Raw genomic sequence first — 27,793 nt, forward strand, 5'->3', positions numbered from 1 at the left:
ACAATCCCTCGGGACAGAAGGGCCACAACACGCCCACTGAGTCCAGATTTTGACAGTTCTTTTATGGCATTTATATCATTATTATTATTATTATTATTATTATTGTTGTTTGTCCAGCCAGAGTCACTGGACCTTACCTCATTGTCTCTTTATGAATATGTATATATATATTTGTGTATATATGGCAGCTGACTGTGAGGAAACGAGATATATGTGTGTGTGTGTATATATATATATATATATATATATATATATATATATATATATATATATATATATATATATATATGTGTGTGTGTGTGTGTCTTTATGTGTGTGTGTGTGTGTGTGTGTGTGTGTGTATAAACTGTATATAACACACATCATATTGCATCCATTTCAATAACTTTTGTGCCTTGTATATAACTCGTGTCTTTCATTTGTTTTTTCAAGTTCCTCTAGACTTCCCCCCCTGACCTACTGATCTAAGTCCTGGACCTCCACCACCTCAGCTCCTCCGTCCACATCTCCTACCAGTACCCCTTCACCTCGCCCCCCGGGTCCTCCCTGACCTATCCTGACCCCTGGCACCATCTGTGCCCGACCCCTCGTGTGTGGGTCAGTCCTCACTCCTTCCCCCACTAGTCTGGTAGTGTGCTGTACATAAGCCTGTGTGTGTGATTTTCGTCTTCTTACTTACATTAGATTTTACAGGATTACTCTTGTCTCTCTTACATTTCTCCTATATTATTATTCTTGTTCTCTTATATGACTGTCTGCGTTCCCTTAAGGGTCATCTTGGCCAGGTGGGTACATTAAAGCTAGGTGGTAAACGTGGTTGGCGAAGCGTAGCACAAGCCCTTGTATCGCAGGCCCTTGTAACGCAGGCCTTTGTAACGCAGGGCCCTGTACTTTTGGCCTGTGTAACGCAGGGCCTTGTAAGGCAGGGCCCTGTAGTACAAGTTCGTATATCTTCCATTATCCAGTCTTGTTTAGTGAGTAACGTAGTGTAACAAGCAAACCCCAGTCTCTTCTATGACTTCATTAAGTGCCTCGAGTAGTAGCAGTTTTATTGCTAATAATATTATATATATTTTTGTTGTTTTTGCTTTAGTTTATTAGTTACTATTTTTAAGAAGTTATTATATATTTTTGACCCAATTATAATGCACTATTTTTTGAACTTCAAACCCACATTGGAACGAAGTACTTGTGCTATCCCTGTCAGATGCTTCAGTACTTACCCTCAAGCGTGCCTGTGTCCTCCTCTGACTTTCTCTAGTATCACTTGGGAAGCCACACGGAGTTCCCTTCTCCTTGCCAGCCGTCAGAGCGGAGTGTTCCCGTTCCTGCAGTATTTTCATAGACGTTCATTGAAATTTAGATTGTTCACTCCTTCCTGATTGTCGCCATTGTTATTCTGAACTCATTCATTCTGTTTTGGTTTGAATTCTTGATGGGCAAGGTTCTCACTTTACTTTTCCTGCATTTTTCAATTCTTTATTATTTCAGTGAATCCCAGTTTCCAGGGTACAGGGAATGATTCTTAACACTTTTGACTTGTTTCTCTCACAGTCTATGAAATTTATGACCATAGGATCGTTTGTTAAGATTCCTTTGGAAGGTCTTGCCTTATCTTTCCCTTAAGTTATATTACCTGTCGCTTATTTCTTCGTCTGTGATTTTTTTCTTAACCTCAAGAAACTTTACTGATTATTTTTTCTTTGTTTACTTTTTATCTTTACGATCCTTTTGTGTGTTTGTATGCCATAAGAACACTTTATTGTCTACCTTTAATAAATGTAATACTTTTATGATAATCTGATCCACAGATTATTCTTGTACGATCTTTCTTGCCTACCGACGGTCCCTTTATTCTGAAGCTGGTCCTTTATATTCATCTACCTGCAAGACCTTTTGCCTTCACCCTCTGAGCTCTCCTGCCGGAGGGTCTTCTACCTCGGAGATGTACCCATGAGAGTTTTGCATACACTTAAGTTTCAAACTTTTGTCTCCCTTTTTGTAGTTTAACGAACGCTACTACTTCCAAAGTTTTGACAAAACTTTCCTTTTACCTGGTGATGTCACGTGAATCCTCATGACGTCCTCCTCGTTGAAGTGTCCAGTTGTCCTCTTGGTTGAACACACATTAGCATGGCTAGTGTTAGGCTCCCTTGCTGCACATACCGTGCCGCTGACCTCCAAGCTTTTCAGTTCCTCTGGCGGTGTTGTGTCTCCTCCTCCGTCTTGGTGGTGGTGTATGACTGTCAGTCTCTTCCCGTCTCTGGCCGCCACCAAGTTAAGTAACACGTCTCTCGGACCCTAATGGCTTCTCTTCTTGCACAGGATCTTCCCATGATATTTCCTTCTTGATTCCTTGTGGGTTTTTATTTTACAAGACATTTTGATTTTTGATTTTGTTTTTCCTCTGTGATAGCACCTAAAAGCGCCTCTCGGCATTGTCATAGAAGATTGTATAAGACAGTTTTGAGTCTTCATGAAAAATTAATACAGCGAATCTTGTAAACTGGTACAGTTTGACTTGACTTTAGCCCACACCTTGCGGGATCACGAACGCAAGGCTCCAACATGGCACGGACCTGGCATAAAGGCTGTGTTCCCCCCCACGTCACAAAGCACTGGCTACGCTTCGACAATACGCCTTGATTCCGGCCAATAAATTTAAGACTCCACCCCCGAGGTCTGGTCTGGGCTTCTCGCGTGTGATCCGGGAGCAGGGGAGTGCACGGCTGCCTCACCCCGCTATGACAGGCCAGCCGCCACTCCCCGCCCTCCCATCCTCTAATCTCCCCACCACCAGTTCTCCCTATCACATCAACTTCACATTACAAGCGATATTTCGGTCGTTCCCTCGTGACCTGAGTCTGACAAAGGTTATTTAGGCTTCCGTGTATGTTTGTTCATGGCGTACATTTCTCATGATAGTGTTCAGCCAGCGGACCCGACGTAAGAAGGTTCTTGCTTTGGTCATTGTGACTTGCGCCGTATATATATAACTGTATCCGTGCTTTGCTTACCCTCAGCAACTCCTGCGGCATTTACAAACGCAAGAAAGATAAATGTAACTCAGGAAACATGAAAATGTTTCATCGCTTTAGCTCAATCGGGTCTCCGTCACTCGTACGGCTCCTCATGGTCGACAAAGGTTAAGTAATTTCAGGAACCACTTCTTTCGTCGTAACGAACCTCAGACGACCCGTCAGCCTGGTACCTGGTCACACCAGACCACAGCCTGTGGCAGTTTGTCGACGAGTCCAGACGTTCCATTATTACATGCAAATTCTTCCTGCGTTCTGTGTAGGTTTGTAACTGTAGACGTCCGTAAAGCAACTTGAGTCAGAGTTCATTTCTCGTAACCACAGACAGCTTGAGTAACTTGAGACTCCTCGTCCGTAACTTGTTACTCCTCCAAACACACGCTGTAAGGAATTTAAGACCTTCTGTCCGAAACTTGCAACGCCAGACAATGCCTTAAGGAACCTCAGACTCTTTGTCCAAACTTGTAATTCTGGAAGGGTAGTTTCACACAGACAAAGCCTCTTTGGCTAGTAAGGATCTCCTGTTAACCCACAAGATAACGACGCCAGGCGAGCTTCCTCGTGACTCGGGGAGGTCCTCTCCTCCGCCAGCCAGCCAGCGACCGACTACGACTTACCATGTGAGGAGTAGCTCTCGCTGTCACAGTAGACGGAGTCTGATCATCTCTGGTCAGCCAGTTAACATAAACACTTCTTCCTTGTTCTTGATACATTACCACTCGAAGTGACTGGATCATGATCATCGGAAACGAACTTTACCTCTACTTGCTGGCCCGATTTTGCTATTATTATTGCGAGGTCTTACCGAAGGGGCTTTGTCATTTTCCTTGTTCGTATCGAAGTAGTTCTGCGTCACCCACCTTTGCTGTACCCCAGGGGAATATCTTTCCCAAACTGGAGGATTTTGTTCCCCCTCACCCAGAATGTCTTCTGGCCGTACTGAAGGAGTATGTGCGCATACCTAGGAGATCTCGTCGTCATGTCCAGGCAATGTTATAACGTCACGTAAAGTGCTTTGTGGCCGTAGCCAGTGGTTGATCTCGCTGTACCCAGGGGGTTACAGCTGTACCCAGGAGGTTACAGCGGATCACACTCGACGAAGCCCAGCAGACCGACGGAGAGAGAGTAGTGTGCGTGACCTAAGTTTATGTTCGTTCTCCTTGACCACAACCAACTGTCTGGACGTGGCACGACACTCCCCACCGCCTCTACCCCTCACACAGCGTCAGCAGTACCCACTCTCCCGGGCAACTTCACACACACACAACTGATCTCGAGCTGAGTTCAGGGCGAGGGTTGAGGGTAGGTAGTGTCGTGCCACGGGCCGGGGAAGGAGAGCTATGGATGGTACTGTACCTAGAGACCTGCTTGTCACTGTAGTTACTGATGCTGTTGACTTTAACTCCCTCTGTGTCTGAGCCAAGTTATTGCTGGAGATCAGACGGTTACGTGTTCTTGTCAGCTGCAGGAAGCGCTACTGGCTTTGTTCGCATACATGGCTGTACTTCTTGTGACCACAACCAACCCCCTCCCACCCTCCCCTTGCTGGTCTAGACGGGTCGTCTCTCTCTCTCTCTCTCTCTCTCTCTCTCTCTCTCTCTCTCTCTCTCTCTCTCTCTCTCTCTCTCTCTCTCTCTCTCTCTCTCTCATCATTATCTTCCTCTCATTCTTATTATCTCTCTCTATCTGTGTATCTCTGCCCCTGCCCCTGCCCTAGGACTGTCCCAGGTTGAGTGGTGTGTAGCTTGATGTAGTACATATAGAGGGTAGACGCGTGGTGTGTAGAGCCGTCAGTAGTAGAGAGATTTCCTTCCTCTTGTCTCCTGGATTCAGTGTAACCGCTTAGCGTGTACTCTTAACTCCTCCTCTGTATCTACCACTCAACAGGAAATATGTATTTTGTAGCGAAAGTCTTAGTTTAGAAGGTGCTAACTTGTTGACAGTATGGTATCAGTATTTTTATATATACATGTAAGGAACTTGAGTTGTCTTATTTATTATTATTATTATTGATTTTTAGTGTGTGTATAATGCATATGTATTCTTATAAAAGTAATGGGAAGTTATCTTCTGCACTTGACGTGTTCCTAACACCTGTTCATTAGCACATAACTAGTCGGAGACAGTGTTGGGCTGTGCAGGTTATTATAACCATAACGTCATCAGCTTCAGTTTCCAATTTCTGCCGCAGTGGTCGACTTTGAGGGAAAACTAAAAGGAAATTCCCTGGCGCCTCGCACGTCACCCTGGGGAACAAAGTTGGGCGGGAATTTTTATTGACATTCCTCACTGGTAACTCAGGAGAAAGTGAATTGTCTTCCCGCGCCGCCCTTGTGTTGTAGTCGATTATTTTCAGAGTGACTTCATGATCTGGCCTTGTCGTACCCTGACGTGAGTATCGTGATCATGAGACATTAATCCGTGGGTGGCGTGATTATTCTCGTCGGCGATGGGTTGATCGTGAACTGTAATGACGGATTAATAGCTCATTGTATGTATCGATTTCACAAGACGCGTCTTGGGAGGGGATTTTCCTCGGGTCACACTCCCTCTGTGGACTCCGCCGCAGAATGCGCGAGAAAGGGAAAACGAAATTTTTTCAAACTCATATTTGTAGCGGAACCAGGTTGTATTTTGATTTCTGGTGAAACGCATTAATGTTGTTCCTCAGTCATGTCATTCGTCGTAAATAGCAGGCAAATGAGACAAGGGTGAAGGTTCTTCTTTATATCTAAGTTGACAGATAGTAGATAAGACGCAACTGCTGATATCTTACTGCTTGGATATGACGTCAGAAAGGGATGCACTTTTCACTTGGGTGCTCGAGCGTCACTGAGGCATCCATCCGTAGGGTCGTGATGCCAGGGATCGACAGAGGTCCTTGGGTGTGACAGAAGCAACCCGTAACACCTTAATGCCAAGTTGTAACGTGGGTTACCTGGACTTAAAGCTGTGATGTTCCATGGGATATGGTGTACATGCTGGTGTGACAGAGGCACTTCTTGACGCTTGAGTGAGACTTCCGTTACCTGGGCTCATGGGTGTGACATCCTCGACATTTTGATTCCTTTGTGTGGCAGATTGCATCGTAGACGTCTTGCCACAGTGTGATAATAGGCATCCTCGTTGTTTCGGTGTGGTAGTGTGGCGGGAATGGCACCCTTGAAGACATGAAGTCGTAATGCCTGGGCGGAATAAGTGCCAGACTGGTGCTCCTGGTGCCTGGGTGTGGGAGGTGGCTACCTCGACGTCAAGTGGATGGTGTGGTATGTGGCAGCATCTTCGTCTTGCTGCCGCCTTGCGACGGATGTGCTCGATGCTTCCGTGCTTGGGGGAGACGGAAGGGAGACTCTTTTTGTCAGTGTTAACCCAGGAAGGCGACAGAGAATAACTGACTAATATCGAACATCTTGATGTCTGGATGTGACATGTCGGCGCTAAGACATCCGGGTCGTCCAGGATGCTCGAGGACCCACCGTTAGCGTCATGGTGTGAGGGGCATCAGCATGTGGATAACCGACACGTCTGCGACACACGATCACTCGACTCCTGGTGGGTCTGGTTGAACGTGCCGCCGTCACTGATGCAGGAGGTCACCTCTCCTCACCATCAGACGACCCGCTGGTGACACAGTGGGGGAGGGTGCGCAGCGAACCAGCCTGGTGGTTCTTGTGATGAAGTCATGAAACATTTCGTCTGAATATATGGAACGTCAGTCTCCAGATGAGATGGAAAAGACAAATTTCTTTTCCTTCACTGTACGTGGGAGTTGAGGGAGAGTGGGAGGGAAGGCTGACCAGAATAGATATAATAAAGAAGGGAAATGTAAAGGACAGATATTCTTTCAGTTGTGAATTACCTCATGAGTTTGATAATGACGGCCGTTGGCACGAGAAAATGAGTTATCTTTATCTGTAACTTGTTACTGAATATTTCATCATCAAATACCAAGGCTGTATGCATTCCCCTTCATTCATTATAGAAAACATGATAGAAATTTTAGAATGACTGATTCAATTATCTTTAAATGAGAATGATGGAGTCCAGGTGTCATTATTTCCAACGTAACTGAATAATATTTTTCATGGGATTTTCATATAAATTTTCTCTTCTGTTACAAGTTTGCGTCGCACAGTTTGCTCCAGCATCTGGGGTCACATTCTTATGCCGTCATATATTTCCCGCTGGAATGATGATATTCGATAAATCTTTGCGGTCCCTGGTGACCTGTGACCGCCTGACCTTACCCCGGCTGGCAGTATGACCTTTGCTCGTGCTTGCCTGTGTCAGTGACGAAATACAGGCCATGGTCACGTTGCTATTTCCAAGCACAGGAGTGGCCATCATTCTTGAATTTACCTGTTTTTGAAATCAGGTGAAGAGCATTACTATTGCTGTCGGTGGACACAGGATCAGCAAGCATTGCAGCAGGTGTTAAGATCTCCTGAGTAATAGAGCGGCCTCGGCTCCCTCCTGCTCACAAGGCCAGAATCATTGAGCAGCTTCAGAAATCTAGTTCGCCGTGAATACTAGTAACGTCAGGGTCGTCTGGAGTGGTCACCACAGACCATCGCAGGAATCTGTGTGTAGTTGTGTTAGCGAGAGAGAAACATGAACCTCTCAGTTCCCAAGTAGTCGCACGACATGGGGGTCGTCCTTCACGGTGTTCGAGTTCCGTCTATTGACCGGGAACGGAACGACAAGGACTGGTGGTGTTACACAGCTTCGTCCTTCTCCAGCTTGTTGACGTAGTAACACGTTCACGGTTCCAAACCGTACCGCACCAGCACCACGTCACGGTCCCTCGTTGTTACATGAGGAGTTACCACTACCACGCTGTGTCACCACCACCACCACCACGCTGTGTCACCACCACCACCACCACCACCACGCTGTGTCACCACCACCACGCTGTGTCACCACCACCACGCTGTGTCACCACCACCACCACGCTGTCACCACCACCACCACCACCACGCTGTGTCACCACCACGCTGTGTCACCACCACCACGCTGTGTCACCACCACCACCACCACGCTGTGTCACCACCACCACGCTGTGTCACCACCACCACCACGCTGTGTCACCACCACCACGCTGTGTCACCATCACCACGCTGTGTCACCATCACCACGCTGTGTCACCATCACCACCACCACCACGCTGTGTCACCACCACCACGCTGTGTCACCACCACCACGCTGTGTCACCTACCACCACGCTGTGTCACCATCAACCACGCTGTGTCACCATCACCACGCTGTGTCACCATCACCACCACCACCACGCTGTGTCACCACCACCCACGCTTGTGTCACATCACCACGCTGTGTCACCACCACCACGCTGTGTCACCACCACCACGCTGTGTCACCACCACCACGCTGTGTCACCATCACCACCACCACCACCACGCTGTGTCACCATCACCACGCTGTGTCACCACCACCACGCTGTGTCACCATCACCACCACCACCACGCTGTGTCACCATCACCACCACCACGCTGTGTCACCACCACCACGCTGTGTCACCACCACCACGCTGTGTCCACCACCACCACGCTGTGTCACCACCACCACGCTGTGTCACCATCACCACCACCACCACGCTGTGTCACCACCACCACCACCACGCTGTGTCACCATCACCACCACCACGCTGTGTCACCATCACCACACGGTCATATTACCCCATCATCATATCCTCCACACTATCATGTCACCCCATCAACACCGCCACAGCAGCGGCCGATCACTAGGCCAGTCACGGACCATCACAGTCCGGCAGTTCCCATCATTCTTCACGGCCTCCCGCCAGTCAGTAGGGTGCTGGGAGTCCGAGAGTCCGGCCAGCCCTGCCTGCCAAGTCCGGACCCATGAATCATAACTATCTTGGCCCAGATCCTCCCGCCCAGATGGTCGACACTCTCACCCACATGAAGGAGTTTATCACTCTCTTTGTGCACCGAGGGAAGACTTCCTCCCGAGGCCTTTGTGTAGTGGGGGTGAATCTTGCATTTTGACCCCAATTGATGGGCTGTAAGGAAAGGATTCCTACACAGGATAGTGCTTTACTCTGACCTTATTCCTGGTGGTGTAGTCAGAACGGAGACCTCGTAAGCGAGATGCTCTTTTTACAGTAGCAAAGTGTTTAAACATTAGAGATGTGAGGGAAATAACTTGTAGAATTATGAGACAAGAAATAGTGAACCATCGAGTGACGGAAATGAGAGATGACATGATACTTGGGCCTCAAGTGAGGAAGTGAGGCGACATGCTACAGACATGTCATTCTGGAGTGCAGGTGACGAGTCTTAACGTCTCCTGAGTGTGACGTAATGGATAAAGTCCTGCCACCAGTAGACATATGGTGTCAGCAAGTTGCCATTGTCAGCATACCTGTCAACAACTCAAAGCGTCAGCAAAACGTCAGCATTTCAAGGAAAGAAAATCATGCCATTTTCCGATGCATCAGATACTGTGTTGTCTTAATGTGTCATGTAGTAATGAAAACAAAGTATCGTTTTTATGAAAATTTCGCTGATATGATAAACCACGTCACAAAAACTGTCACACGCCACAGGAATAGCTTGAGGTAAACCAGTAATTTTCTCAGCTTATCAGAGGTTAAGACAAGAATGAAGATAAGTCTTATCTTCTCAGAGACGCAACCTGAGGAGGAAAAACTACGTCGATTTAAGAGAAAAGGATCGCTTGAGGCAGAGACGAATCTCACGGAAATGGATGAGAGAATCTTGGCTAGCGGGAGCTGCTGACACGAAGGGCTGCCTGCAGAACGAGGGGCAAATGCATATATCAGATGTGTGTGTGTGTGTGTGTGTGTGTGTGGCTCCCATGTGTGGTTGGCAGTTGAATTGTAGTCGTGCACTGAACGAATGTGTCGTCAGCGTGAGGTAAATGATTGCACCGGTATATTGTTAACGTCAGATACCTTTCTTGAAAAGATGTTTAGCAGGTTATCCAGACAGTGAGGCGTTTTCAAGGATTAGGAAGTGCAGGAATGGGGAGACGGGGAGGTTGAAAACAGTGGGAAGGGATTGATGGAAATGATAGGAGAGATGAAAGAAGGAACGAAGCGATCGTATGGTATGAAAAAACACTTACGATAAAGATACAATATAGATCCAAAAATTAGAAAGAATAAAGCTGAAAATACGGAATGATTATATATATATATATATATATATATATATATATATATATATATATATATATATATATATATATATATATAGATAGATAGATAGATAGAGGAATCATGAACATTGAAAGTGATAAAGCTGTTGCACCACACAACTGCTTTTATCCAGGAATTCTTAACTCGTTATTAAAGTTGCATATATGTATATTTTCTCCAAGGAATTGTTGCCCCATCAACCGGGGGATAGTTGTAAAGTTGCCCCATCGCTTGGGGCTGGCTGTAAATGTTGCACCACCACCACCCAGCAGCTGGCTTTTGATGTTTCCCCATCATTCGGGGACTGGCTGTAAATGTCTCTGTACCCAAGATGGCTGTGCTGTAAATGTTTTCCCAGCTGGCGGGAGGCTGGCAGTAGATGTTGCCCCATCCTCCTCTGGGGTAGGCTGTAGATGATGCTTCGTCACCCGGGCCTGGCAGTAGATATTGCCTTATCACCCAGGATAGGCTGACGGCGGTCATGTCAAAGAATGAACTCACGAGGAAATTATCTGGTACTAGACGGTTTGTATTCATTGTACTGAACACTGGAACTTGGATGGTTTCTATTATTATGATTAAGACACATGGGGAGGGTGAGGGAAGAATGACTGAGGTGATGTGTGTGAACAGAGGGAACTGTGTGGAGTGGAAGCTGTGGGGTGTCGGCTACTGGACATGTAGCAGGATTGGAAACATGCATGGGATAGAATGAATTGGAGTGATGTGGTATATGGGAGCCGACGTGCTGTCAGTTGGCTGAACCAGGGCTTATGAAGTAGTCTGGGTGAACCATTACGTTAGTGTGTAGGGCTGGGTTGTGGAGGGTGGGTGCTACTTCCAGAGCATGACACGTGGAGAACGTATGTATGCAAGTGAGACCTTTCTTCATTTGTTCCAGGCGGCAAAAGCAATCAGGATATATATATATATATATATATATATATATATATATATATATATATATATATATTCAAAGTTGTATATGTTGATCAGACAGCCGCGTCTGCTGATGAAGGAAAGCATACAACCGTGGGTATGAGGGAGGGAGGAGGAGTGGTGGGTGGAAGCGCCTGACCAGGAACAGCGATGGTAATTAGTATGGTAATGTCTCGCGCGCCACTGGCTGGCACAGCGCATTGGCCAGATGCAAAATCTTCCTCTGATATCGCGTTTGTCATGCAATATGCAAAATTTGGATTTGCATTCATAGTCGCGATATATGCAAATATGCGCGTAAAACTGGAGTTTCTAGTCCGGCATCTGTCATCGCTGATGGACCATTGTCAGCTTCCTCATATAACTGTAAACATCTTGCGTTCTCGGTCGTGTAAATATCGCAGTTAGTTTACATGTTATTCGTACATACATAGTACTTTGTGATGGACGTGCATACATAGTACATTGTGATGGACGTACATACATAGTACTTTGTGATGGACGTGCATACATAGTACATTGTGATGGACGTACATACATAGTACTTTGTGATGGACGTACATACATAGTACTTTGTGATGGACGTACATACATAGTACTTTGTGATGGACGTGCATACATAGTACTTTGTGATGGACGTACATACATAGTACTTTGTGGTGGACGTACATACATAGTACTTTGTGATGGACGTGCATACATAGTACTTTGTGACAGACATTATTCATACCACACAAAATATCGTTTTACCAAATATTTGTTATCGTATTTTTCTCTCGACGGAAAATTGGCGTAATGTTATGTTTATGTTCCTGGATGAACGTTCACTACAGCCTGAGGAACATCCGTGTGTGGGTGTGCAAGTGTAGTGTTTGTGTCTCACTACCACAGATATGTTTGTCATGGCAGCGCCTACACACTCTCTCTCTCTCTCTCTCTCTCTCTCTCTCTCTCTCTCTCTCTCTCTCTCTCTCTCTCTCTCTCTCTCTCTCTCAATACGTTCTCCGTATTGACACCCCTCTGACACCTCTCTCTGACCTTGCACTGTTCTCACTTTCCATCCATTGTTCTCGCTCTGTCCCTCTGATGTTTTCACCAACCCTCCACTGTTCCAACTGTCCCTCCCCTGTTCTCGTTCTCCCTCCTTTGTTCTCACAATCCCTCTAGTGTTCTCACTCTATCCTTCCGTTGTTCTGTCACACCTTCCACTGTTCTCGTTCTGTCCCTCCGCTCCCTTCCTGACCCGCCTGGGTGAGAAATCTCGTGACATCAGGTGGACAGTCGTGGTGTAGCTGCCTCAGTCTCCCATTCATCATGCTCCCCCCGGGGCGGGGGCGGGTCGGCATCACACGACCAGAGACAACCTCTTCTTGTTCACTGTTATCAGGATAAACGCCCTCATTTGTCTCTGACCCCCCCTCCCTTAGAGCGCCGTATATCGAGGTGGACTTCTGTATTTGCCAGCTGTGGCAGTGACTAGTGAAGTGACAGGCACTGCTGAGTGAGCAAGACGGTATATTGACAGTACAGTGATCTGTAGCAGAGTTCTGAACGGCCGATGCAGTGCCATGACCACTGACACCATGCACTCATTCATGACACACACTCATGATTTCTGACGCAACTGTACGACTTGTGAAAAAGTACCTCGACCTTGACAAAGTCACAAGTCCCCTTGACACAGTCCCATGACTCCTGACAGTCCCACAACCCCTGAAATTCCCACAACCCCTGACAGTCCCCATAACCCCAGACACAACACCACGACCATATACTTAGGTTTTGCAGCCTTATCAAAGCACTCAAAAACACGTAATGAAAATAAAATATGCATATGAAAACATTGTGATTCTTCAGAGCAATGATTTTTATATAGACTGAAAGCAAGCCTTCTGCTCCACTGTCATCAAAGTTAGAAGATTGTGAGGCTCGGAGAAATCCGCCAGACACATCAGTACAGAAACACGTTTATCAACACTTCTGACGGAACACAGATCATTCCTTCCGACAGTGTTGCACGACAGAAGCCTTCCATATCCCTTGAACACGAGGTACGACACTTGAACACGAGGTGCGACCCTTGAACATGACGGCAAGACCCTTGAACACGAGACACGACCTGTACATATGAGAATGCGACTCCACTAACCTTGTTTCCTGGGTGATTGAATGCTATTCTGTTGACTGAGTGATATTGGCCCCAACGCGTTTCTGTATGTATACAGTTTGAAAGCTATTTTCACCTTGAAGTGAGGTGATGGTGAGGGGAGGTGTTTGGTGGAGGGAAGACACGTGGGTCGTTCCTCCTTCGGCTGTAGTAGCTGCTAAAACTGTCATCTGAAAGGGTTTATAATTTGCAGGGAATTCGTGTGATCCAGATGAACTGTATCCTAGAACAAAAAACATTGATTTAAGCTTCTTCTGAGTCTCTGATTACCGGGGTGACAAACTCGAAACACACATGCCGTGGGGAGTGGTGTATTCAGGTCATGTTGTGAAGGGCAAGGGTCAGAGGTCATCAATAAAAGGCTTTAAAGTAGGGATAGATGAGGCTTGGCTCTGACGTCTACATTCAGTGAGGGAAGATGCATCTTAATGGACTGTCGACCTCTCGATCGTAGGTAAGGGAGTCGAGGAAGGTCGTAGATCAAGTGTAGGTTGGTGGTTGTGTGTAGGGTGTAGCCAGGTGGACGTCAGGTTGTGGGACGTATTATGAGATCACGGTAAGAAGGCTGGTGAGGGAACTGTTGTAGTTTTGTGCAGTAGTGCCTCTAGTGACGGCATGTTGTTGCTGTGATCGCGTGGTGGAGTAGGTTGTACCAGGTCATGAGATGTCCGGAAGGTCGTCCTTGAGGAAGGCGGGCCTCATCACCGTCAGCAGTAGCAGCAGCAACAGCAACAGCGGAGCACCTCAGTAAGGAAGCCGTGAGGCACAGCTGCCACTCTAGGTCAACAGGGAACACAGACGACATAGTTGCCACATTAGCGTGGCTGGCTTGCGCCTTACCCATCACGTGGGCCAAAACAAAGACACCCGGGACAGTTACCTTGGCCACGAATGATGCGTCATCCCTGTAGACAAACATAGCAACACTCCTAATGTCGCTACGGCCGAGGTTTCTCCGACTTTTCCCCCTTGGCGGGAAGTTGAGGGACGCGCTGCACCTACCCTCACCTGACCTCCCCGACGGCGCTCGTGTGTAGTAGTGTGATCAGCGGTGCGTGCTGCGTCATCGGCACACAACACAGATGTCCCCAGCACTCCTGCTGAATGCAGCAGACGACAGCTGTGTGGGAGGAAGGTGAGCGTCGCGTGCAGCGTGCGTCTTGACCTCCCGTCATGGGGAAAGCGGTGAACTCGGGTCGTTGTGTCGTGTAGTCTGGTGTATGTATAGTGACGAGATCTAAATATTATCATTTATTTTTTTTCTGTGTCAGTGATATTTGTTATTCTTTTTTTCATTATGAGATAGTGTGTAAGTACCGCTTGTGTAGCCCGTGAGTGAAGTTCTAGTGTGTATTGTACCCTTGTTCCTACATGGCCACAAAAGCTCATTATGACAAGAGGCGAAGCTGTGTGTGGCTCAGTCGACCCAACACTTGCACGATTATGTTCACGTCTCCACTGCTTACATATTGTTTTTTTTTAGTCATTTTAAATTGCTGAATTTTTCAAAAAATTTATCGGTTGATTTTGAACAAGAAACATTTTATATATCTATATATTTATATATATATTTCAGCAACAGAAGTATTTATTTTAGGCATGTTGTTCCTATTTCGTGAACAGTTCAGAATTATCGGTCTATATATATATATGTAGAGTATAAACCAAAAGAAAGATAAAAAAAAAAGCAAGTTTGGTATCCTTTTCCTAGGATGGGGCAGGACACTACTGTCTGGGGACTAATGTACGTGTCTCTCTCTCCTCCCTGTAGGCCCGGAGACAATCCCTTCTACAGCAACATCGACAGCATGCCGGACATTCGACCCAGGAGGAAATCCATACCCCTCGTCTCCGAGCTGGTGAGTGACCCCCCCCATGTCCTCCAACACCCAGTGGTCTCCCCCACTGGCCTCCAAGATCCAGTGGTCTCCTCCTCCTGGCCTCCTAGACCCATTGGTCTCCTGCTCTACTGTCCTAGACCAACTGGTCTCCCCTTCTACTGTCCTAGACCCATTCTTCTCCCCTGTGTGTTAGTAGCCATTCATTATAAACAATATGCAATGATCTTGATCATTACATATGTTTTAATTGTCTATAGAAAGACTCGTCCATAATGATCGTTTAGGTTAGGTATATATACTGATTAGGATATGGGTTTATACTGATAGATGGTTCAGTGTAGGTATATCCTGATAAATGGTTTATTGGTTTGTTTGGCAGCAACGAGTCTCATAAGATTTCTCGATTTAAGTTTATTCATTTGGAAACAATTAATCGAAAATTTAAAAAGAAGTGAATTACAATGGGTGAATAGTGTGTATTAAACGTATTCGGGATTTACTACCCAGGTTTCACACACGTTTCCATCGATTATTTTATAAAGTCTTTTTATGCGTCATTAATTATATAGATAGATAGATATAAAAGCTTTAAGATGTCTTGATGTACATAACTGAGATATGTGAACGTGTCACATTCTCATGCTCTTCGTATTCAGTAAGGCAGCAGCTGTTGTCCTGTATATATATTTCTTACATATGGAGGATGAAGCGGCCAGTTTGAGTGTAGATTTATTACATGGCTAGAACTTGTTACAGTATAATTTGATTCTTATGATACTAGGAAGAAACATTGCGAGATCTGAGTAGGTTCAGGAGAGGTTTTGCATGATGATACCAGTTGTGATGGCTTAGTTGGTAAATGATTTAGCTGTCACTTGGTAGATATTTCTGACTTGTGTGTGAAATATGTAAATTAATGTGTGTTTTTCTGTTCTCTTTCATGCTGCAGGTGCTCAAGGTATTGTTATCTTCTCTCGTGTACCTAATCTATTCCAGTTTTATCTCTCTAATCTACTTGTTATGTCTTATAATCGAGTGTTTTATTTCTGTCTCTCTCTTATGTGGTGTACTGCCACGGTTACAGCTGTGAGAGTGTCATGTGATCACCTCTGGCATGTGTGCCGTAGAACATGAGAGGTTTGCCCAAGCTTACTGTTGTTAAGACTTCTGTTGGCAGGAGCATGTTATCAGAAAGCCAGTTTTATGCTATCATGTGCAGTCCATCTCGTGTAACTGTAATTTTAGATGATACATTTTGAAAATATAATTGAAATTTATTTTCTTGATCTATGCACTTTTTTCATAGGGTAATTTGCACACGATTTTTTGTAGTGAAGGTTATAATATGCTGTTTATCTAAGCCATGGTTATTTTGTTATTGTTTGCATTTTAGGGTTGTATGTGTGAGACATACTGAGCGGTTGTAGATGTTATTATGAGTTGCACAAGTGTTCAGAATTCCTCCTCTTCCCACAGAATGGTGTGCTGTGCTCACCTGAAGAACACAACAATAACATGGCTTATTATTACTCTATTTTTTATATTTGTTTCCCCTGGTTGTTTACCATTGTCTCCCCCTGGTTGTTTACCATTGTCTCCCCCTGGCTGTTTACCATTGTTCCCCCTGGCTGTTTACCATTGTTTGCTGTTGTTATAACCCCCCCCCCCCTTCCGCGTGGTATTCTGATGGTTCCCCACTCCCGGCCTAATTACCCATTTGACTGGTACCCACAAACGACCACCTCATTGCTGGTGCCTCCTCCATCACCACACTAGTGCCTACACCACCATTACGTGTGGTAACCCCTCCCACTCCCCTACACACACACACACACACACACACACACACACACACACACACACACTTAACAGCCCATCCCTCATGTAAACACCTTACTCCGCAGTCTGACGGCCCATTCTCCAGTTTAACCCCCCAGTCTCTTCCCTCCAGTTGACAACCCAGACCCTGGATACAACAACTACTGTATTATCTTGTGCCCACTACAGTAAACACTCGTTAACTATACCTAAATCAAAATGTATAAAGTCATTCCCAATATCCTTAATTCACACTTGCTCAGAAAATGATTTATTGATGTGGTATATATTACCGAAAAGTATCTAAATAACAGAGTAAGTTCGAGATTTTAAAACTCGTGTGTGTGTGTGTGTGTGTGTGTGTGTGTGTGTGTGTGTGTGTGTGTGTGTGTGTGTGGTAACGCAAGCCAAGGTGTTGTGTTTGGTGTTGTGTTCTATAACGACAGCCAAGAACAAGATGTGAATAATAATTACCAATAATTGTCCTCCTCTCTGCCGTCTGCCTTCCTCGTTCGTCCATTTCTCGGTTGACCACTTCCCCCATTCCTTCACCTTCACCTGTGTGTCCAGTTTCTTGTAAGTATCGCTGGTTGAGCCCAGGTTCTGGTTGGTCTGGGCACTGGTCTCGCTTGCCTGGGGGCCCCACCACAAAGCTTCATCCACCAGCACTGCCCGCTGACCCTCATCCACTGAGGGATATACCATATTCACCACCATCTCTTCAAGGGTCATCTATAAACAAATGTCAGATGTTTATCTTTTGGCTGTCTGTCTAGCGTCTGCTTTTTCTATTGTCATTTATCACCTCAGTTATCTAGTTATCAATCAGATATCACCTCATTTATCTAGTTATCAATCAGATATCACCTCAGTTATCTAGTTATCACTCAGATATCACCTCAGTTATCTAGTTATCACTCAGATATCACCTCAGTTATCTAGTTATCACTCAGATATCAGCTCTCGCCCCTCAGTAATGACCCCCGAGCCATCATCTAGTCAAGCATTCTTGAAAGGCTAATGCAGTTTCCCCTCCCCGTTAATACGATCAACGAAGTCAATAGGTACTTATTGAGTGTGTGGCCATACACGTTAGGAGCTGGCAGGATATGCATGCTAAACTATGTTAATGACCTTTTGATCCTATATCAATGACATCTGGGAAGCCGGGGTAATTACAGTAATCACCAGTGTCTTGTCTCTAACGTACCAGCTATTACTTATATCCCCTGGTGATCCAGTAACTTGATTAGGGTGAAGCAGAGAAACATTTATTGAATGATCTGCATATAATGATTCAAGACGCATGCCACCACTGGCTGATTTCGTCATGCCTCAGAAAGGGTCAGGTCAGGTCAGGTTTTCTATGATTTATCCGATTTTCAGCTTCATTATCACTCACTTGGGGTTCCCTATTCATTCTTCAGTGTTACACACCACTCGCAAGCTAGCTGTCTCTCTCTCTCTCTCTCTCTCTCTCTCTCTCCCTGCGGGTGAGGGAGGCTGCTGCTGGTGGTGACGAGGGAGAGGGGCAGTATATGTGAGCGGCTCACCCAGCGGGACTTGTGCCCACGACCAATGTTTATGTTTTTGTTTAGTTTGTCTTGTGGACGTTTGTGTTTCTTTGTATTTGAGTTTCCCACGTATCATGTTGCCTGGTCAACCTTGTTATGCCGATCAAGTTCTCGAGACTCGTCTCCCGCGCTTCATGTGTTCCCAGCCATCGTCCACAGTCACTTCCTCGAAGGCTCTTCGTAGCAAACTCAAGACTTACCGTTCCTCTCTTACCTCACAAAAGTTCTCATATAAATTATTCAATGTGGACTCGAGGGTGGCACGCGTTCCCTCCATCTTCACCGCACATGTACATAGTGGTTTTTCCAAGTTAACGTTTGAAGAGTTTCACCGCGATCATTGAAGGATTAATGAACGGTCACAGTTACAGAGGTGTACCACCTTGATTACGTGGCGTGGGTCACAGTGGACTCTCATATCTTGGTCAGCTTCGTCCATTACCACTGGCTTCTCAGCTCATGACGATGACATCCACATGTTAATAATTTCGAGATGATATAACTTTATCCATATTTAAGCTTCACCATCCGCGTCTCATGGCTTGCGTACACACTGGCCTCCTGAGGATTAGTTTGATAAATCGACCGTAAAAAAAAGTCCCGAGTTTTGAATTTTTGTTTTATCTCGCGTGACCCAATAATATCATTACGTCACAGGTTGACTGACCTCTGTCTGCCCCTCCAGGTGTAGATACTGTAGTGTGGAAGTATAATGTTTGACGCCACAGTACCAGATGCTCCTCTCGTAAATCCCTCACTCACGTAGCTTTTAGCAGTACACCAGCAGATGAGGTTGTACTTCAGGTATCACGTGACGTAGCTTCAGTATGACCTGTCCTCCGTGTCAGCAGATAACCAGTAGTGTCAGTGTTGCGTGCGGCGGTTAACACAGTGTCTGGTGACGGCCGGCAACGTCAGGACGCAGCATGAAGAGAGTGTCTCTCATCGGCACACCAGCAGCACTCGTGGCATGCTCTCTCCTCACGCTAGGGGCCTGCCACCACCTCCCTCACACCACGACGGACCGCTCGCTCTGAGCCTGTATGATCTGAGGTCCCGGGGATTGTGTGACGTAGATGCCCTGGTCATCCGTTGTGTGTTTATCTTCGTTCTTCTTCAGTGGAGGTGCACGTGTCCAGGTCACGTACTGAGACGTGCATCATCCTCTGTAATGACGGACTTGTCTTTGTTGATTCCCACCTCCCCACCCAACCCACCACCGAAAGTTTGAATGAAATAACGAGTTTCTGGACATGTCTCTCCCCGTCATTCCCCCACTACATGCACCTGTCTCACCCTCCCACATCACCAGCCATCACGCCCCCCCACTGTGCATGTCCCTCCCTCCCTCCCCCCACTACATACATGATGCCCTGCCCTCCTCCACCCCCCGTTCAGAACCACTGCGCCCCCCAGGTTCTCATGCATGACCCTCTGATGCTGCTGACATTGTTGCCACCTCAGTCATGCTGTCAGCATGGGCATGGTAGGCGTTAGAGTGTGTTAGTGTGCATGTTGAAGGTGTGCATGGGAACGCACCCTTGGTGTCATGAGGCTGACCCAAGCCTTGCTCTCACGGACACATCGCTGTACTGGTCCACTTGTGTCCACACACTCTCACTCTAGGTGTCCACACCTCTCTTGTGGACTGACTCACTCTTGATGTATGTAATGATTTATGATATATATAATCACGTGTATTAATGCTGACTTGTTAGACTATATATGTGTATCATCCATATATATAATGTATGAATATATGTACGTACCCTTGTTCATATTTACATATATTTTTTTCTCTTTCTCTCCTTTCATATTGTCATTAATGTTTCACTTTCCATCATAAGTTGCGTCACACATCGCACATCCCTCCTCTGGCCACCTGCCTCACTGGTCGCCATAACTTGTCTTCGCCTCTCCCATCACCATGTACACAGTCACTGCTCTGATCATGGCTCCACTACCCTCTCACTCCTTCGTTCATATCATCTCCTACCTCCCACTGCTTGCCTCATGTCTCCCTGTCCGGGAGTGTTCTCCCTCACCTTCACTCCGTCCCTCCATCACTTTCCCTTCCATCTCGAGTCCTGAATTTTTCTCTCGCTCTTCGCTCCATTTCATAGCCTTTGTCAACGTTGCTCACCCCTTCATGCCTCATCAGACATGCTGTCCATCTATACCCACTGATGGCCATACGTGCCTACATCCATCACCTCTGTCAGTTAGTCAGACTTGTCTGTCCTTCACTATCCACAAGCCACGTTCGTAGCTGACCATTGCTCTTGTTCATCATTATCTGTATGCGTGTCTCTCCACCGGTCATGCCCCACCGTCTTGCTCTATCAAGTCTTCCTGCTCTCCTGCCCTGGGTCAGGGTGTGAGCGATGGCAACATGCGACCTTTGTAAGGATTGTGAAATTATTTCAGTTTGATTTTGCAGTGGTAAATACATGAGCTTTATCTGCTCCATATTGTGCAGATGAATATATGATAGATTTGTGAATAGCATACATGAATTTGTCTATATTTTATTGTTCATAAATGTCATATATTCATATGGCTCTGTGTTGTTATGAACATAAATCTCAAGTGATTGTGTATTTTACCTTCGTTTTGTATCGACAGTTTCGATCTAAATTTGGTTAACAAAAAAGTGGATAATGATGGAACTTTAGAAAGGTTGTTTAGAATCATTTTGATTGTTACTTTAGACGACACTTAAGATGTTTGTGTTTAAGTTGTGAATCAGAATGTGAACTACAACCAAATGGACAGGAGGTGGAGAGTTTGCAAGTTTCATTGTAATTCCCGCATGGATGTAGAAGTTGAAAGCTGAGGCATCGGAAAAATTTGGCAGAGAGAAAGTGCGAGGGGTTCCCAGCATTTCAGGAGAAGTAATGATTGTTAAAAATTCAGCGGGTGAAGTATGGCAATGATGCTTCCAGAGGAAGATATGGCCATACCAGACAAACTTGTAGGCCATTGGAAACATGGTATGTGGTGGGCCAGGTACATAGCATGTTGCCAGCCTCTGGAGTTTTTCTCTGGAGTCTGCCACTAGAGCCGCGTCATCTGGAAACAGCAGCTGATTTACCTCCCATATTCCCCAGCCCACCCTCAGCATAGCGGAGATCTGTCCCTGGATTTACACCCTTGCGTTCACCTTATTGCTAACAGTCTAACAGCCTTGATGTCCCTAATGGTTCATTCAGAGCTCATATACATCCAATACTCTTAAGTCAAAAAAGTGTTGATGATGATGATCCAGATTTACGGTAAAGAAGATTAATGACAACATTGGAAAGAAAATTGTGTGTCAGGTTTAATGCAGGTCTTACCCGGGAACGTTGGAAAGTTACATGAGAGGGAATCAGTGTAAACCTTCTGTGTACATTATGAAGATAACAGCTATGTAGCCGGATAGATCTTAACTTGCCAGTTAGCCCCATACTGAATTAGTGAAGCATGTGTGTCAAAGTCATCGGTAATCCTTGAAAGAAGATATTGTACTGCAGTAAATGTGATTGAACTTGAAAAAAAAATAATACTCGGTAAGTTTGCAGTAATTGAACTGCACCTCTGACGATGAGGGTTAAGACAAATTTTATTTAGGTTATAAATTTGGCTGCAGTCGGTCAGTTCTGAACCTAAAACCTACTTCAGATAAGCAAAACACTTTTGGTTGAAATAAAAGCATCGCCACGAGTTTTCCTTACGCGTCAAGTGGTCCACAGTGGTTTATGGATGAAAGTTTCCACTAGTTAGATATACCGACTTCGATCTGTCTCATCAATGAAGCAAGTGGGGCTGTCTGCCTTCGCTGGTCGTGTCTGTACCTCGTGATTTAATGCCATGATAGTGTGCCCTGCGTTAAGGTATAGATTTTCGGAAATATACGTTTTTAATGGTATAATCAGCACCTCATAACTGTGAAATATGCTCATGTGAGAATTCCTTGAGTTTGTAGTATTTTATGCAGTGTATGATTTAAACCCATGTGTACCCAAGACTTAAGTATACGTAAAAATTAAGTGAACGGAAGCAGTAGTAACCATAAATATGATTTAGAACATAAAGGAACCACATTTGACGATAAGTTCGATATTATTGTAATACTTGGTCATATTACATTCAGAACCCGGAAGACATCAGCTGTTAAAGGTGATACCCCATCAGCCAATCATCGAGGACGTAGGAGTTGCCACTTAAGAGTAATCACTGACCTTTCCAATACTGCTGGCCGTGGGCCCACCAATCCTTGCTATCACCCCCATCATTCTTCATCTCTTGTTCTCACTTCATCTTAACCATCAAGTTCTTAAAAGCAATTCCTTCGCCTCAAGTTTTTTTCCTTCGCGCGGCAATAAATCTTGCCCCGAATTTGAAATCTTATCTGTTCTTGCCATTCAGGGAGGCCAGTATTTCCCTGTATTTCCCACAGGTCCGCCCCTCGGGGTTTGTGGGGAAGTTGGAAGTCGTGAGGAAACTCCCCAACTTTGCTCATTTTCTTCAAGCGCAAACTAAGTTAGCCTTTGGCAACTCACGTGCTCCGGCATTTATTGGTCATGTGGCAGTGGCGACCGGTACGGCGTAACAAAGAATTCTGTCACTTGGAAGAGGATGGGAATTTGTGTATCAATATATAACATTAACAATTTCTGTCTCAAAATTGCTAAAGAACCAAGAGGGAATGATGTGCTCTGTCTCTGGTCTCCACCATATTGTCTACGGCAGTTGCAAAGGAAATCAGGAATCGAGTTTGGTAAAGTGCGTATCAGTGGAGGTTTCCGCACGCGACCAGAGGTGCAGGAGAAACTGCTTCGAGTTGGCGAGGCGCAGAATTCCAGGAGGATTTATCGTCGTGACCCTCGTGAATCCAGGCCAGTCTTATTGCGCTAACCTTTGAGGCCCCGGATGTCGACGGAAGAAAAGTGTTAGGATGATAAAATCTTGAAAAAAATGTCATGTAAAGTACGATGGTTAAACTCTTGGTGGTGGAGCGGACCAGGCATAAACTGTCATGACTTCAGAAATCACATACGAGATCTAATCAATCCACCGTTAACATTTTTGGGTTTTACCTACGCATTTGTTTCTTTCATTTGAAAGACTATGGCCACAATTACAAGGTCGAGCCTCTTGGAATGACTTCAAGTGATTATCCTCGGAGTATGTACTGGAGTCGTTAGTGCTCGTTATGGCGGAGCCGACGCTTCCCAGACTTGGCAAACAAAATGCATATTAATAATACATATTCCTGGAACTCCTCCTTTGTGGATCTTACAGCAGTAAGGCTGCGCTACAATCAGTAGAGGAGAATGATGGCTCCTCTGGAGTGAGAAGTTTTAACGACGTAGTTTTACTTTTCCTCGTCTTCTTTTCCTAGAGACAAGAACCTCTGTTAAATACACGTCCAATAATTTTTCTGTGAGTTGGTGTACGGCTGCTTGACTTGCAGGTGTCAACATTTGAGAATTTTGGCTTCCGAAACCTTATTTATGTACGTCCTCGTCAGAGATGGTAGTTGTACGGGTTAGGTATCCTGGCGTAGAAGAAAGGAAGAGCACGAAGCGAAAGAAAATATGAAGAAGCGACGGAGAAGCGGATGTGTTAATGGTGCTGTAAGACATAATATAGTGGGAGCAGTTCCTGTCCTGCTGGAGCCTTGTTCGCTCCTCATTTGAAATACAGACGGCAACATCGTTAGCGTCGGCGGCAGGGTTGACGCCGAACTCGCAAATCGCATTCAAGGGGACCATCTACCGGCGCGTAGCATGCGATATACTTAAGTGGATGGCCCACAGTGGTGGGCGAATCACTCGCGTACATCACGCTAGCCAGACCAGACCGACGCTTGCCGCTAGATTAATGCACACACCGTGAAAACGCTGGTCCTCTACATTTCTTTCCTTTACCTTAATCACTCAAAAGACAGTTGGCATTCTTGCTCATTTTACAGATCCAGTGGACAAAATCCGACATAATCACAGTCTTACTGCGAATCTCGGGTATATTTAGGAATGATAAAGAACATAACATAGTGCCGAAAAGGCTAGGGCATTTCCCATAAAATCTCACGCGACAGCACGAACGCACGGTCATTATAACTACAGTATATTCCCGTCATGACACCTCGCATACATCAGCGGAGACGAAAGGACAATCCTCTTCACAGATTGCAGAATGTGAACTTAGCTTCAATCCTCTTCAGCTAGACTGGCATTTGTTAACTTGGTTAACGGACAAATGGTATTTAGAGTTGAATGCGATTTATGACCAGGTAAACCTGGACTCTGACGTAGGTATATATAATGGCAGTTTATATTAACGCAAGACCTTCCTGGCTGGACCATAAGACAGGATCAGGTCACTGTGGATGTACATAGGTGCGTCATGCGCTCACGTTCGTGAGTTAGGTAATGACGGGTATTTTCGCCTGACCAGACAGAAGCCAGTTATGTATAAAGGAGAGAATATTTGCGAGTGTGTTATGGCTCAGTGTTAAGTAAAGCCGGTACCACGAGGGAGTTTTTGCTTTGTGTTGGATATGTACCGTGGTCATCATAAACCAGCCAGCCTTTACTTAGCGTCCACAAGGTTTTGGTTTTATCAGCATTCTGTGGGCAAGAGAGTGTTACTCTGGGCCGCAGAGTTGGGCCAGCATTACCGGTCATACGGTATCTTCCCTCTGAGATACCAGCCGTCACTGCGGGCTCCTTTTATCTTATACTTATCTTCTTATCATCAGTCAGCTTCTTTCACCATCTCTTCCCCCACCTCTGCCATGAATCATGATTTTTTTTACCTTATTTCTGTTACATTTGTATGTTTTATTCCCTCTGTCTCTCACTTGCCTCATGGCTGCCATTAATCGCTCAATTCTTTTTCTTTCCGTTGCCTCTTACGTTTTCTTCGTCCTGCTGCCTCGTCTATTGTCATTTCTGTCCAACCCCTTCCCTCTGCCCCGCTTTTTAGTACCTTTTCTCTTTTGTTTCCTGTTATGACGTTCCCTCTCCCCCTCTGTCTGGTATTTACCTCTTCTTCATCAGTTATTATTCTCTCTCTCTCTCTCTCTCTCTCTCTCTCTCTCTCTCTCTCTCTCTCTCTCTCTCTCTCTCCCCCCGTTGGATGGCACGTTAATATTTGATGGTGGGGGTATGGGCGGGCCGCCTTTGGCCTAGGCCAACCCCTCCCTGACCCCGGCGTGCGCGTTCCCGCCCAGCTTTGTCTTCTTCCCTCCCACCGCCGCCGCTGCTGCTGCTGCTGCTGGCGCGATTTCCCTTGTTCGTTTCCAGCGGTTTCTTCGCGTTTGTGTAACCGCACTTTTTTCATACATTGCTCTTTTTCTGATCGTGGGTTACAACCAGGAGCGAAAGAATATTTTCTCTCTCTATGCCGGTAGCGTCTCGGGGCTACTGTGTCTTGACCGTAGTGTGAAAGGCCTGACGCTGGCCCTCATGATGCAGTGCCTTGTGAAGGTTTCCACTGTATCAAGTCTCACATTTAGTGTAGGATTTGAATTTAAGAAATATAATGCCCCGTGCTTGAACATAGTGTATACTGTGGGAATCTCTGGTATTTAGAAGATGATTTAGATCATTGTGATATCTCGCGACACTGCCGTGCTGGAGATGAGGAACATGTCACTTCGTACCATCTCATTATCACCCCTCGTACCTCAACACGTGACATCCATCATCGTCATTCGCTAGGTATAACTGAACCTCGAGCTATCACTGTATGTATGAGTTCCGTATGTCCCTCACATCGCTGGGTATACCTGTGAGCAACAAGCGCACCATCACCATTATTCCCATCACGACCTGGCCCATCTTTACGTCGCCATCATCACTATGTTTTTCCTACGTCATCGGCCTCTTTATCCAACGTTGCCATATCGTATACCATGTCCTGGCGAAGCCCCATCATCACCATCAAGCGGTCCCTGTCCATCTACACCATCATCATGATCACCACTATCATCACCAGCTTCACTACCATCACTGTCATCACCATCTTCACTATCAACACCTTCACTATCATCTCCATAGGCGCTGCAGTTCACGGCAAGTGCTCACCACTTGGCGACCCCGTGTGTGTGTGCATGGAGTGTACATGTACAGTCAGTCATATATCCATGTTGTCACTAGCTCCACAGTGTCCACTCTATAGCCACCCACATCAACGACTCATCCGTCATGTTCTACAAGCTCTTCAGTCTGCACCGCTGCTTCCATCCCTCTCCTGTACACTATTGCACAAGATGTTCCTTTTCTTTAGTACTTACCCAACCCTCTCGTCGCCATTTCCTGTTACATTTCCTTCCTTTCTTCTTCCTTGACCGTGAACCATATTTCTTCCAGTATCTCTCACTAGATGCAGCGTCCGCCTCACCTCCTGGTGGGTGGGTCACACGAAGGCAGCACTCTGCGGCCTCGCCTCGTGTTGTGTTCGTCTTAAGTCATCACCATCATCCAACCCTCCGGTGGCCTGTCTTGTAATCATATAATCATGACACAATTCTTATCATCGTATCACATGAATCTTTCGTTCGTCACTGTCTCCTGGTTTCTTCAGTCTTCGTCTTTCTGTTCTTCTGTTACCTCCTCCTCCTCCTCCATTCTTGACCACCAGTACAAAGACGTTATTAATTCTCCTTTTGCCTCCGGTTCTCCCCTCCTGCGGCGGTCGCAGACGATGGCGGCGACGAAGAGGAACGCAGGGTTGACGTCAGCCGTGCCTAGGGCGTCGCTCAACGACGAGGAGTTGGTGAGTATACCATCCGTGGCTGACATAAACCCTAACTTATAGAGACAGTCTTCAACATGGTGAAACGATAATTGGTATACATAAGATAGTATAAAGCAGAGAATACAACTCTAGTGTATAGTTTTGTAGGTTACAAAACTGGACGATAAAATGGTGTATGTTAAAACAGCAGCGTGTATGTTCTCTGTTTTGTGTATTCAACCTTTTATCTTCTTTGTGATTTAATCCCTATTGGTAAGGCATTTCATACCTTGCTTGAGTAAACTTCTACTAGTTTACTGCCTCACGATGAGTGAAAGATGGTTTACTTCTTATAGTCTTCCTTACCTAGACTGTGAAAAGAAAAACTCATTTCCTCTGTAATAGATGGTGAAGTATAACAGCCTTCCTTGCATACCAGCTTGTCTAAAGATCCTAATGTCTATTTATCTATATAGAAAACCCTC

General features: G+C 45.7%; 1 protein-coding gene across 12 annotated transcripts in view; it reads left to right on the forward strand.

Annotated features, from left to right (window-relative positions):
* The window catches only part of unc-13, an 820,923-nt gene that overhangs the window by 696,758 nt on the left and 96,372 nt on the right, over positions 1-27,793 (forward strand). For 10 of the 12 annotated variants that reach the window (XM_071690929.1, XM_071690930.1, XM_071690920.1 and 7 more), the window contains 3 exons: positions 771-785; positions 15,117-15,204; positions 27,273-27,347. In XM_071690929.1, coding sequence (XP_071547030.1) covers positions 771-785; positions 15,117-15,204; positions 27,273-27,347 — 178 coding nt within the window. The remainder of the gene's footprint in view (positions 1-770; positions 786-15,116; positions 15,205-27,272; positions 27,348-27,793) is intronic. The other 2 variants (XM_071690922.1, XM_071690925.1) reach the window with 1 other exon arrangement.

Source organism: Panulirus ornatus, chromosome 49 (assembly GCF_036320965.1).
Source record: "Panulirus ornatus isolate Po-2019 chromosome 49, ASM3632096v1, whole genome shotgun sequence".
NCBI classification, from domain to species: Eukaryota; Metazoa; Arthropoda; class Malacostraca; order Decapoda; family Palinuridae; genus Panulirus; species Panulirus ornatus.